General features: G+C 31.2%; 2 protein-coding genes across 23 annotated transcripts in view; one reads left to right on the forward strand and one right to left on the reverse strand.

Moving 5' to 3' along the window:
* Positions 1–3,912: 3,912 nt before the first annotated feature.
* LOC110185401 (uncharacterized) lies at positions 3,913–14,156 on the reverse strand. 13 transcript variants are annotated; one of them, XM_020954201.2, is made up of 8 exons: positions 13,874–13,967; positions 13,152–13,280; positions 10,708–10,810; positions 10,388–10,617; positions 10,201–10,317; positions 9,636–10,085; positions 9,117–9,576; positions 3,913–5,964 (listed from the first exon to the last, which is right to left on the reverse strand). In XM_020954201.2, the coding sequence occupies exons 3-8, from the start codon at positions 10,726–10,728 to the stop codon at positions 5,692–5,694; spliced, it is 1,551 nt and encodes a 516-aa protein (XP_020809860.1). In that variant the 5' UTR covers positions 10,729–10,810; positions 13,152–13,280; positions 13,874–13,967; the 3' UTR covers positions 3,913–5,691. The 13 variants fall into 13 exon arrangements, with proteins under 13 accessions (XP_020809860.1, XP_086682832.1, XP_086682831.1 ...); XM_086826706.1 differs by having other exon boundaries at positions 13,560–13,937; XM_086826705.1 differs by having other exon boundaries at positions 13,419–13,937.
* The window catches only part of Kif3C (Kinesin family member 3C), a 41,538-nt gene continuing 40,987 nt past the window's right edge, over positions 14,102–14,652 (forward strand). The window contains exons 1-2 of one of the 10 annotated variants that reach the window (XM_086826695.1): positions 14,102–14,363; positions 14,489–14,560. The gene's annotated coding sequence lies outside the window, so the exon portion shown is untranslated. Of the gene's footprint in view, positions 14,561–14,652 lie in introns of all 10 variants that reach the window. The other 9 variants (XM_086826700.1, XM_086826699.1, XM_086826701.1 and 6 more) reach the window with 9 other exon arrangements.

Genomic DNA, 14,652 nt, shown 5'->3' on the forward strand with positions numbered 1-14,652 from the left:
ACGGGGATTTAAACGCTCTGGATCGCAATCTTGTGCTGGCTGGCCACTTTGCCACCTTCACGTTGTCAGCGCAACAACCAAAAATGGCCTGAGAGGAACGAAGGAATCAAATATAAAAATCGTTATATTCATTTAAGAACACTGGCTAGTTGTAGGTAGAAAAAGGTAATAATACAAATAAACACAATCACTTTTAGGTACAACTAATATTTTATTTATTATCGGAAATACATCAGATCTTATTATAAAACACACATATGTATGTCGAAGACTTCTATCCAGAAGTTGCCCCAAAAATTATCCAAACAAGAAAGGTAGCTTCGCCACACCGAAATTTGTATACCCTTGCAAGGTGCAACTCGATCACTAGGAATTCATTCAATATACATTTTTATATAAATGCTACAAAACAACAAAGAATGCCTACTTTCATTACATTCACCTATTACTGTTACAGTTTTATATTTGCATGTTGCATGTTCCTTTGTATCTAACGCTCGTTTGTATGTCAGCTATATGAAATAGTAGTCGTCCGATTTGTATAAAACTTAAACCGAAATGCTAAAATATTTTAAAATAGCTATATTTAAAATTAAATGCAAATCTGAAAACTGAAAATGTTATACTTTTTTATCTAGAAATTGGTTGATTGTTTTATGGCAGGTCTGATCAGTCCCGTTGTGGTATATGAACTAGTGAGAGTATATAAGGGACTGACTGCAAAGTTTAATACAAATAGCTTTAAAACTTAGATTATAGTTTGCGTAAAAACAGACAGAGGGACTTGGCTAGATCGACTCTGCTTTTGATTCTGATCATACTTTATAGGGCCGAAAATGTCTTCTTTACTGCGTTGTACATTTTTTACTTATACAATAATACCATGCAAAGTTAAAAAAAGCAATTTTGCCAAATCTCCTTACCCCTTTAGTATTATATATATCATAATTGCTGTTCCAATATGTATAATTCAGGCAATACATTAATAAACGAATATACCCATTTATATAAGCAAATAATACTACGGTGCGTATACGGCACGCTCCTTTGTTAATTTCCCGTGCACACGCCACACACTTGCCCATTACCACTTAATAAGCACAGATTCAAAGTCCCTCGACGAAACATGCGTTACTTATGCCATTTTTCTTTTACTCGTGATGATACGCCGTTTATTTAAAGTAATATTTCCGTGTCCGGTAAATAATTCGAAACGCGTGTTTCATATAAAGCAATGTAAGTTCATTTACGGATTTTATAAGGTAAAGATGTATTAAGAGATCGCATAAAATTCTTCCAGAGAGCTTTCGATATTAAATTAGAAATGCACATATGGAAAATTTATGATATGTGTCCCCATAAGCGGCGAGTCCGTTAATACATAGGCCAATCCGGTCGGATCAGGCAACTCGAAGATACATATTTTGCTTTATACACGATGATAGAATATCCCGCCCTAAACAATACAGACACAAAGAAAGAGATCATCATGCACAGTCTTATTCATGCACAAATCCCGCATACAAAGAAAATAATTTTAATTGTTTGCTTCAAGGGTAGTCTTAATGCTCGCTGTTTTATGTACGCACCTCGTCGCACCCCTAAGTAGGGTTCAACTGTGTAAAAACTATTCGGAGCTCCCTACACTTTGTCTTGTAACAATTTTGACCTCTTTTGTTTGGTTTGGAAAAACCTTGTCGGCATTTTGCTTTGCGGTTTTTATACATCCTTTGTTGTTATTTAAGCTATATTAGGGTACTGCTGTCTTCCTTTTTCAATTGTTATCAATATCAAAGAAGAAACTCATTTTGATTAGATCTCAAAAGACTTCAAAGTCTGTGGGTGACTAACGACTTATTTGATAAATGTTCTCTTAAAGTTAAGAACTTTATAACACAAAGTTTCGCCAAAACGTTTTACCCAATTTATATGATTTTTATACCCTTGGAGGGTATTGTAATTTCAGTCAGAAGTTTGCAACGCAGTGAAGGAGTCATCTCTGACCATATGTATAAGGTATGTATGTACATATGTCGAAAGTAATAATTATTAATTGTTTTCATTTCTCGATCGTTCCAATGTCAGCTATATGATATAGTATTCCGATTTTTATAAAATTTTAAACAAAATTGTAGAATAATATAAAATGGCTATATCTTAAACTTGAAAATTGAAAAGGTTATAATTAACATATACCCTTGCAGGGTATTATAATTTCATTCAGAAGTTTGCATCGCAATATGATCTCCGACCATATAAAGTATATATGTACATATGTATGTATATTCTTAATCAGCATCATGCTCTACCCATGTCCGTCTGTTCGTTTCTACTCAAACTAGTCTCTGAGTTTTGAAGCTATCTGAATAAAACTTTTAAGTTGGTCTTCTATATACTCTTTCTCGTATATACATATGTCGGAAAGGGACTGATCGGACGACCATGTCATATACATAGTTTCAATAGGATCGATCGGAAAATTTTTATAAAATTGGCAAAGTAAGAATTATTTCAACAGATTTTCATATAATTTGAGATAAAGCCATTTTATATTATTCTAGAATTTCGGTTTAAATTTTTCGGAAAATCGGACTACTATCGGACAAAATATCATTACATATACTGAAAAACGCAAAACTGTGAATGTAAAACTGTAAATATGATTTTTGACATAAATATATCTAATTTATTTGTATGATACCTAGGATCAAACTGCAACCTGCAAGGGTTCTTGTTTTTAGCAAAGTATGATAATGAGTCCGATTTTTATAAAATTTTCAACGCAATTTTAAAATAATATAGAAATGGTTATATCCTAGTTTAATGAAAATCTGATGAAAACTAAAAAAGTTACAAAGTTTGCGTAGAAACTGACAGACGGGCATACATACATACATAGCTTAATCGATTCATGTGTTGATGCTATGTATTTACTTTATATGGTCAAAGATGACTCCTTCACTACGTTGCAAACTTCTAAATAAAATACAAGATATTTTCATTTGGGATAAATATATGTATTATGTATGGTGAATGAATTAAAAATCTCCGACCATATAAAGTTTATGTTTATATATTCTTGGTCAGCAGAGTCGATATAGCCCTGTCTGTCTACGCAAACTAGTCTCTCAGTTTTAAAGCTATCTGAATAAAACTTTGTAGCTAGTCTTCTATATACTCTCAGTCGTACATATCTCGGAACGGGCCGGATCGGACGACTATATCATAAGCTGCCACAGGAACGTTCGGAAATAATTAAATTAAGAGTATAACTATATTAGTTTTTAACAGATTTTCATTAAATTTGAGATATTGCCCTTTTTTATTACTCTAAAATTTGGTGTAATATTTTATGAATATCGGTCTATCACATCTTATAGCTGCCATTAGAAAGTTCGAGAAATTAATACAATTTAAAACTATAACTTTTTCAGTTTTAAACATGTTTTTATTACATTTGATACACATCCCTTTTATATTATTCGAAAATTTCTGTTTCAATTTTTGAAAATCGGATATCTTTATTATATAGCTGTTATACAAACGATCGTTAGATATAGGAGAATAGAGATTAAAGGGGAATGCAAAACTGTGAATGTAAAACTGTAAATATAATATGTATAGGTGAATGAAATGAAAGAACATAAATATTTACAATTTATATTGTATAAATTTAAATTGTCCGAAGTTCTATCTGCGAGGGTAGTGCCGAAGTTAGCTTCGTTTCTTGTTTACCATAAATTTATATAATTTATATATATTGTTTTAATTCATAGTGATCGAATTTTATCTGCAAGAGTATGCAAAATACAGCGTGATGAAGTTAGTTTCCTCTCTTGTTATTAAATACCTTTATGATATCCTAAAAATATTTTAGATCCAACAATTCTGAAGTGAATTAGAAAAGAAAGCTTTGGTATATAGTTCGTTATTTTATTTTCATTTTTGAATTTTAAATGTACAGCGTATTTTACAATCAACTTTTGTTTATTTGCTTAAATTAATTTATATGTAATAATCGATTTTCGATTTTTGAAAACACCAACCATGCGTAGACAATTTTAGTGTTTTGGTTATTATTTATATAATGGATATCATACATACATTTATAAATCATTTGTAAATTACTCCCTATTTGTATATTATATTCCTACTATATAAAATAGTTTCTATTATTGTCGCGGAACTTACAACATAGGTTTTATTGTCGTACATGTGTAAATACTGATGATGATAATGGTTCTATAGAATATAGTATATAATAGTAATATATTTTCACTTTCGTGATCCATTCTCTGATATATATATATCGATTTATACTCTTAAGTACTATTAAATATTTTGTTTATTTTTGGAATCATACAGTTTTTAATAGTCATATTGATAAGTGATATTTAGCTTATAAATGCATATATTTCTACAATTCTTCACATAAAGCTTACAAGTGATTCAGAAGAAAGACAGTTTAAGTACGGAGGCAAAATATAAGAAAATATATACTGATATGTTTATGCTCGATGTGCGAAACATTCATTATTTGCAAATAATATATATTATTTAGGTAAATAATACTAGTTGCAGATTTATTTAAGGTATTAAGTGATCCAAGGCTTAGATTATACTTTTAGGGTTCATAGTTATTTCAATTATTATTAATAATAGTTGGATATGATACATTCATATTTTCAGATCAAAACTACTATCAGCAGATAATAAAAAACTGACTTTATAAATATGACAATGATCTGCTACCGTATGAATTTTTGCGATGGTGAGGTTAAGGTTTTCATTTTTCCTTTTGCAACCTGTTTTTTAGATGTCCAAAATTGTGATTTTTTTAAACAGATATTTTTTCAGAGCAGGCACAATTGCATATATATACATGTTATAATTGGTATTCTGGAAATTTTAAATACATTTTCTTAGTGTAGGGGTTTTTTTTTTTTTTACATTTTTCAAGTTTTTAATATTTGATGGATATATATTAAAATTAATGTTATACATGGAATTTTAAATTTTCTGATTTGGAATGGTTGCACTCTTGCTGGAGTCTAAAAACAGTCATAATTGCGGATCGTCGTGATATGTCTATACCTATCAGATGACTACAAAAACATTTTTTTAATTTTATAATTACTAGAAATATATACTTTACGAATAAAATTATATATCTATTTTCGAAGCTTTGCATAAAGTATATATTGAAGTTCGGAAAGATATATAGTAATGTCTTATTTTGAAATTGATTGTTATTGGTTGGAAGCATTTTGTTTTTTTTTTTTTTTTTTTTCTAACTTTGGAGTTTACATTTTAAGTTCATACATACACATAAGTACGTACATATACATGTACATAAGTATAATATGGTATCTCATTTATATTTAAATGAAAAAACCTAATCAATTATTTATTTTACATTGGCATTTTGATACCATTTTTAGAACTTAGTTTGTAGACATTTAAATTCGTCTCTAAAAGTATGTATTATAAAATTCCATGTGTTTTCTTTTGCTTCTGTGTTCTACAAAATTACTGTTATTTGAATGAATATCAACATAAAAATATGTATTTACAATGCAAATTTTAGCTGAAACTCAGGAAATTGTCTTATAAATGGGTTTATAATGATTAATAGACGCCTTAAAATCCTTTAGAGATAATATTTGGGCTTTAAGAGATTTTACGACGTAATCAATAGTTTCCGTAATCTGGGAATTCAACTTCCATGTTCAGATGTTCAGTTTCGGGAATTATTTTCCCCAGCTTATCATTATTATCATTTTCCACAGATGCAAAATAATTTTCATCATTTGGCGGTTGAGGGTTATAGTTGTATTCATCAAACAAATTCAGTTGTCGACCTACATCATTATTGCCTTTGTCTGTTCCTTTATTTCTTTCCGAGTTTAATGATGAAGCCGATAGCCCTCGTAGACCACGTCGAAAGTAATTATTTTCCTGCGGCTTTAAAATATTTAGAGAATATACCTGTTGTTAGATTACCAAAATATTTTTATATCTGAGCTTCATATTTATATTTTTTCGGTCCCAATATCTACAAACAATTTACAATGATTTATTTATTATACCCTTGCAGTGTATTAAAATATTAGTCAGAAGTTTGCAACGCAATAAAGGATACATTTCCGATCCTATAAAGTATGTATATATATTCTTGATCATCATCAACAGCCGAGTCGATCTACCTATGTCCGTCTTCCCGTTTGTTTCTACGCAAACAACATTCTCAGTTTTGAAGCTATCAGAATAAAGCTTAACTGCAAAGTCTTCTATATACTCTCACTCGTATATACATACATATGTACATATGTCGGAACATCCCTAATAGGAAGACTGTATCATATAGCTGCCATAGGAACGATCGCAAAATTAAAAAAAATAAAAATTATAACTTCTTTAGTTTAAAACAGATTTTTATAAAATTTAAGATATAGCCATTTTAAATTATTCTGCAATTTATTTTAAATTTTGATAAAAATCGGACAACTATAATATATACATACATAGTTGTCACGTAGAGGAAAATTTAAATGTGAGTAACTGTATATATATAGTTATATATATATATATATATATATTCTTGATCAGAATAAGCAGCCGAGTCGATTTAGCCACGGAACGGGCCGGATCGGAAGATAGCTATTATAGCATATGAAGGTATTTTACTTTTTTGAGATTTAGCCATTTTGTATTATTCTAGAATTTCATTTTCTTTTTTTAAAGTACGTCCCCTTAAGTACCAAAATTTCTTTTCTGTCCGATTCCTGGTGTCATGTTCGAAAAACAAAAACAAATCTCATGAGTTTCGGTAAGAGACCTCCGAAACAAAGTAGGCAATGGCCGAACAACAATTCGAAGCAGCGGTTCGGAAATTAAAGTGAGATGATGAAAAATATTATTAAAAAACAAGAAAGGAAGCTAACTTCGGCCCGCCGAAGTTTAAATACCCTTGCAGATAGAAATTCTATGACTAGAAATCCATACCATATAAATTATATATATATGTGTTTTTAAAAACAATGAAGTAATACCTGCTTTTATTTCATTCACCTATACATATTATATTTGCAGCTTTATATTCACAGATTTGTATTTTTCTTCTACATCAAACGATCGTTTGTATGGCACCTATATGATATAGTCGTTTGATTTTCATAAAATTTTACACAAAATTTTAGAATAATATGAAATGGCTATATCTCAAATTTGATTAAATTCTGTTGAAAACTAAAAATGTTATCGCCACCGCGATTGTCAGTCTTCCGACAACAGCCACCGCCATTCTCATTCCTCTCAAATTTCTCGATCGTTCCTATGGGAGCTATATGATATATTAGTCCGATTTTCATAAAATTTTACACAAAATTGTAGAATAATATGAAACGGCTATATCTCAAATTTGATGAAAATCTGTTGAAAACTGAAAATGTTATACTTTTTAATTGAATTAATTTCTCGATCGTTCCTATGGGAGCTATATGATATAGTCGTCCGATTTTCATAAAAATTTACGCAAAATTGTAGAATAATATTTAATGGCTATATCTCAAATTTGATCCAATTCTATAGAGAACTGAAAAAGTTAAAATTTTTTTTGTAAAAATTTTCCGATCATTCCTATGGCAGCTATATGATATAGTCGTCCGATCCGGCCCGTTCCGACATATATACGAGTGAGAGTATATAGAAGGCTAACTACAAAGTTTCATTCAGATAGCTTCAAAACTGAGAGACTAGTTTGCGTAGAAACGGACAGACGGACAGACGGACAGACGGACAGACGGACAGACGGACAGACGGACAGACGGACATGGCTAGATCGACTCGGCTGTTGATCCTGATCAAGAATATATATACTTTATATAGTCGGAGGTGCCTCCTTCACTGCGTTGCAAACTTCTGACTGAAATTATAATACCCTGCAAGGGTATAAAAAAAGAATCGATAGTCTCGTTGTTGAAGTCGATTTTTTTTGCAGGTCTAATGATAGCTGAAGTATTCACAAGTGTTTTGCATTGTAATTTATTAAATATTGTTATTTATTTATTATTTGTATTCAGTTGATTCAGGATAGAGACCTCACAATCAAACCTGATTCAGACCTGAATCCTAAAGGAATGGTACTGAAGGGATACGTTTAGTGGAAATGCCAGAGGTTGTGCTAAGAAAAATTATGGTAATTATTGAACAAATTGTAAAGTTTTTTAAATAAATAAATAAACAAAAAAATAAATTATAAATTGCGTCAGATATTTACTATGGGCCGGGGTGTGCGGGTATCTTCTACACGTTTTCCTCTGGGATTCCTATCTGATTCTATTGGGTTGGCAAGAAAGTCATGTCGTTTTTTTTTTCAATATTTTCAAAGATGATGGCCGATGGTCGACCAGAACGTGGGGCGTCTTTAACTCCAAAACCTCCAAGCTTGAATTTGGTAAACCAGCGCTGACATTGGCGATCACTCATGCCATCTTTACCATACGACAGCTTCGACAGCGTTTTCCTTTTCGAAAGTAAAAAAGCAAAATATGCCGAAAATGCTCACTTTGGTCCTCCATGTTTAATTTGCTAAAGCTTCCACAAATGTTATCGAATAATTACCAAATTTTCGTCAATAGTACCCAAGACAATAAGCTTTAAAACGATTTTAAAAAGTGTGACCCTGGTGCTCGATTAGTCGTAAATAAATTAGATTAAAAACGATTACTAAAAAAAACGACATGACCAACCCAATACCCAAAATTCCCCTACGATTCCTTAATGATTCTATCTGGTATTCCTTTGAGAGTCCTATCTGATTCTACTCTGAATTCCCCTACGGTTACTGCCTGATTCCGTCTCGAATTCCTGGCTGATTCCGTTAAGAATTCGGTTTGAAATTCCCTTCTGATTCACGAAGGAATTCGTGTCGACATTCACGACAAATTCCTAGCAGGATTCCTTAATGATTCCCGGATAATTCCGGATAATAACACTGAAACTGTGAATGCAAAACTGTTGCATTCTGCAAGGGTATAAAAATTCGGCATACCGAAGTTAACTAATTTTCTTGTTTTAGTTATAAAATGATTTGGTTATTTAATTAAGCAAATTACCTCTTTAAAAAGTGATCGATTTCGCTCCCTGAAGTGTGATTTTCGTATCGGATATGTCCTTGGTATCCCAATAATAGTACTATGATCTCTTTCGGGCATTAAGTCGCTTGATATGCGACCGGTAGTTGCTGCACCTTGATTTAATTGTCTAATATTTCCATACCTTCTCGAGAATATGCTCTTAGCATTTTCTTTACTACTTTGGTATTCTTTGGCATTGTAAAATGGAAAAGACGCTGAGGATCCGATGCGGCGCGTAGTTGCTCGGTTTCCAGTTTTGTGATTTTTTATATTGTTAACTTTATCCCTTTGCGAATTTTGTTCATTTAATATTGTCATGCGATTAGCGTTGTTTTGGTTATATTGATAACTTTCAGCGTCGGGGCTGCGGTTCTGGTCCATCATAATTGATTCGGAGGAGGAACTGCCAAAAGATTGAGGATTGTTGTTTGCAAATATGCTGTTTAAATTAAAAATTGTTTTAGATATAAAATTCAATTTGTTTTAATCAATTCATACTTTTTTCCATTGGCTATTTCCTTGAGAGCAGCAGCACGTGCTGCCATTTCCTCATCCCTACGTTGCTGTGTTAATTCCTTAGCCCGCTCTGTCCATATTAACTCTTTCAGCTTTTGAAAACTTCCTTGTATGGCAACGGAATTTTGGTTATCTTTAGTATTAGATCCAATTCCACCACTTTCGCTTGGTATTCCGCCCACATAACGGTTTTTATTTGATCTTCTTGATGAAGAGGACGTAGATATTCCATTTTGTGGACGAATCTCAGAGCCGTAAAATCTAGTTTGACTTGTTCCCGGTGGAGGATTACTCAATCCAAATTCCACCAGACGCTCCTTTTGATGATGTTCCAAGGGAGATATTGGCATCCGTTGTGGCAAACTTGGTTCTCGACTAACAACCCGACCAAACACTGGCGATCGCGATCTTTCCCTACCGCCCATCCTAAGTCTGTTTCAAAATAAATTAAAAATAGAATATAATACCGCTTCGCTTCTTCGGAAAAAAAGATATCCTGCAAGGGTAACAACTAATAGAAATTTTGAAAAAATTTATATAAACTTACGATCCCAGCATTCGTGAGTTAAAATAAAGTGGTTCCCAAACATTATACGTAAATGGGTCACGGTACGTTGGTATTTCATTTGTAATCTCTGCCGCTCTAGATTGCCTCTTAGAAAATCTTTAAAATAAATATTAAAAATGTAAATATTGTAATTTTTTCCCAAAACTTTAACTTGAGAGACCCTTACATCCACATGGCGCGCAGTTGCTCGCATGTTGGCTCTTGTGAGTTCAGTGAGAATGTTTTTGGCACAAAAACTTCACCAACTGTTCGCACGCCACCGGAAGTGTCGTCCGTTTTGATCGCATTTTCCTTGTTCAAATTTCTTTCACGACTACGAGGAGTGCCAAGATAGTTAGCATTTCCATATCGAAGGGTTGCCAAAACTAATAATACATCAATTTGTATGTACTTGATCTGCAGAAAAATATTTCATTAGTTATCTAAATTGAACTCTGGCGACCTAATGGCGCAATGTAACACATTTTACATATTTTTAATACATACCAAAAGCGAATTGTAATGCATTTTCAAAACTTAATTAGAATTCCAAAATGCCCACTGAATAGAGAATCGACCCTCTGGCTAGCATTTGATTGATATGTAAGTTCTACCAAAATAAAAGAAAATAACAAAACGTTTATATCTGCACCTAAGGTATATAATTGTCAGAAATCATGCATGGCATAGAAAAAAGTACAAAAATGTTATATAAATATTTCCCTATGTCAACAGTTTTAATAATATAAAGTTTTGTTAGGAATTTAATACAATTTTGGCGAGTTTTTTTCATTTTATTTATATTGTAAGGTAATTTTAAATATTATGTTTTCCCAAAGTATTGGTTAATATATGTACATACATATATAATATATAACAATCTGTGGAAAACAGCGAAAGCATCTACCTCCAGAAATGTTTATACCCGGGTACAAGGTACAAGTTCCTCCCGAGCGAGCAAAAATCAAATCGGTAAAAAAAATCTATACGGGCTCGATTTCCCCTGGACCACAAATTTTCAATGTTTACACTGAGCAAAACAACAAAGTAACATATTACTGCTGGATTTCTTACAAAATTTCTGCTAAGCACATATGTATGATCTCTGATCAAGATGCAAGATTTCTTCCATCGTGATTAGTCAAAAAGGACCAAAAAAATAGTACGTTACATTTTCGCAATAATGATGATTATATCGATACTTGAAATATTCGCCGATTGCAGATTGCATTTCGGTTATAAATAAATAATAAATTAAATACTATATATATTTATATTAAAAATAACAAAGTAATGTATAATTTAGTTACATTCATATTATATTTACAGTTAAAAATCTCTTCTGTGGTATAGTAGTAGTATATAGTAGTTCGATGTTAATAAAATTAATACAAAATGGCTGATTATATTTAACACTGGAAGATATATGATATAGTCGTCCGATCAGTCCCGTTTCGAAATACATTCATACCAGTAAGAGTATATAGAAAGCCAACTACAAAATTTTATTTAGATAGCCTAAAATGGGTTCCTACATTGCGTTGCGAAGTTCTGACTAAAATTATAGTACCGAGGGAATGCACACCAAATGGAATATAAATTAGTATTTCCTTGCTGATTATAAAACGATTACAAGTTTTCAGTTTTCAACTTACATATGTATTTATACCCTAGCACCTCCGGAGGCACCTCCGACCATATGAAGTATGAAAATAATATGTATTTTGGATCAGCATTTTCGTCCGTCCTTTTGTCCATCTCTTCGTTTGTACGCAAACTAGTCTGTCAGTTTGAAAGCTGGATGAAAATTTACATTTAATCTTCTATGTATGTATATACTCTCACTACTATATAAGTTGGAACGGGTCGGATCAAACAACTATATTATATAGCTGTCATAGGAAATCTGAAAATTTTTACAAAAAAAATTTATAACTTTTTCAGTTTTCAACAAATTTTCTTCAAATAGCAATTCCAAAACAATCTAGATTTTGGTTAAAAAATTTATGAAAATCGAACTGCTATAAAATGTAGCGGAAGACTATATCATCTAGCTGCCCTACAAATGATATAGAAAAAAAAGACTGTAAATGTAAAACTGTAAATATAATATGTATAGGTGACTGAAATGAAAGCAGGCATTACTTCATTGTTCGTTAACATAAATATATGTATGTATATAAGTTATATTGTATTAATCGCTAGTCATCGAAGTTCTATCTGCAGGGGTACATAAACTTCGGCGTGCCCGTCTGTCCGTTTCTACTCAAACTAGTCTCTCAGTTTTGAAGCTATCTGAATGAAACTTTGTTTTTGAAATTTTATTATTATTTTTAAATTCTATATTGTTTTAAGATTTTGTGAAAAATTTTATATATATCCGACTACTATATTATATAGCTGGCATAGGAATGATCGAGAAATTAATACAATTAAAAATATATCTTTTTCAGTTTTAAACAGATTTTCATCAAATTTTAGATATAGCTTCGATTTTCATTTTGTAAAATGACTGTGGACGACTACATCAAGCTTCCATACAAACGGTCGTTAGATTTAGAGGAAAATGCAAAACTGTGAAAGTAAAATTGTAAATTTAATATGTAAAGGTGAATGAAATAAAAGCATGTATTACTCCATTTTTTGTAGACATAAATAATTATAATTTATATTGTATTAGTTCCTGGTGATCGAAATTCTAATGTATAATTCATATTGGCTTAATTGTTGATAATTCAATTGCGCACGGGTATACAAACTGCGGCAAGCCAAGCTTAGCTTCCTTTCTTGTTGTCTTTAATAATAAAATTATAGGTGCGTTAGTTATTTAATGTGCATTTAAAAATTACAGGTGCCGTGCTCTATAAAAAAAAGTCATCTAATGGTGCAATTAGCATTGAATAATTGTGCAAGTTAATCGTGTGCTTTCCGCCATAAATTAGTTCATTTACTTCTCCTGCATTTTGCATATTTTCTTCCAATTATGTAATTATGCGCGTTAAATTGAATGCAAGAAAGTGCTTGCATTTTGTATACTGCCATGGATGCCTATAGAAAATCCACAAATCAGAAAGAGGATGCTGAAAAATACCGTACACTTTAATAACTTATAAATAAATATAAATAAAAAAAAAAACACAAAACAGTCATTTTAATATTTATTATTTAGTGAGTCTCTTTCTTATTGTGAAAAAAATGGACTACACAAGTTGGGTTACCTTTACTTATCGAATTCTTGCTGACGTATTAAATAAAGCTTTCTCAAATTTGTTAAATTTTATATGTATACACAACGACCATCTTTACTATTTAATGTAAATAATTGAATGGAAATAGTGATCAAATCATTTCGTATTAACCTTGTGTGTATGCATTTCATGAATGAATCACATGTACTCTGATACCTATAGCGTATACTACAATTTTTTATAAGAAATGACAAACTTCTTCAGGACATGCGCAGAAAAGATATCCATCCGCGACAAGCTTTATAGATGCTGAATAAATGTATATACATCTTTAAAATGCATTTTTCTTTATAAAATAAAGCACAACCAAAAATATTTTCTTCAAAAAAACCTCTTGGCTAAATGTATCATTATTTTGTGCAAGTTATCTATGACATTTAATGGTTCCCGAATTCCTTTTAATTTTAATCTATTTCGCTTGTTACCAAGGGAATTTTTTGTACTACGACGTTTCCAAACACTCAACGTAAACTGAACCAAATGTTAAATGAAGAACATGAATCACAAGTACCTTGCGTTAAAAGTTTTTGTCTTCAGATGTAGCTTTGCAAGCTTATCCTTGCTGTATGTATGTATATTTATTTATAAAAGCTCCATGTGGTAAAGTTTTGAATGCGTGAATAATGACAGGTCCGCCTTGTGTGCTTTGGACTTGGCGCAGTTACTAGAGGTGATGCTAAAATTCCTAACGGGTTCTAATTGCATACTGGTGGTAACACTATTCTCAAAATACAGCGTAATGGTTCCCGATGACAGACATTGAAAGAAGTCTAAACCAAATACATATACATATGTATATTTATTTTATATATAAAGTAATCTGTTAGATAGGAAAAATGTTTCAGATCTACAAAAATAATAAATTAATTACAATGTTTGAAAGGAAATCCTTTAAAGTTATCAATCATATTTTATGTAAGCCAAGCTATTTTAACAAGCTTGGCTTGGCAGTGTTATTAATTATGTTAACATTTTTTTAAATATGTAATATATATAACTATATTCGATTATATTTTTTTTTATAAATATACTTCTTGAAGGTCGCCCAAATAAGTAACGTTTAAAGAAAGCTCTACATTGAACTATAGTAAATCAATAATTTCTGTATGTATGTAAGTATGTATGTAACCTAACCTAAGTATGAACATAAATACCTATATATAAAAATATAATTATATATGGTATATTATCGTATATGGGTAAA

Source organism: Drosophila serrata, unplaced genomic scaffold (genome assembly GCF_035046125.1).
Source record: "Drosophila serrata isolate PLE 108 unplaced genomic scaffold, ASM3504612v1 contig_160, whole genome shotgun sequence".
Lineage (NCBI taxonomy): Eukaryota > Metazoa > Arthropoda > Insecta > Diptera > Drosophilidae > Drosophila > Drosophila serrata.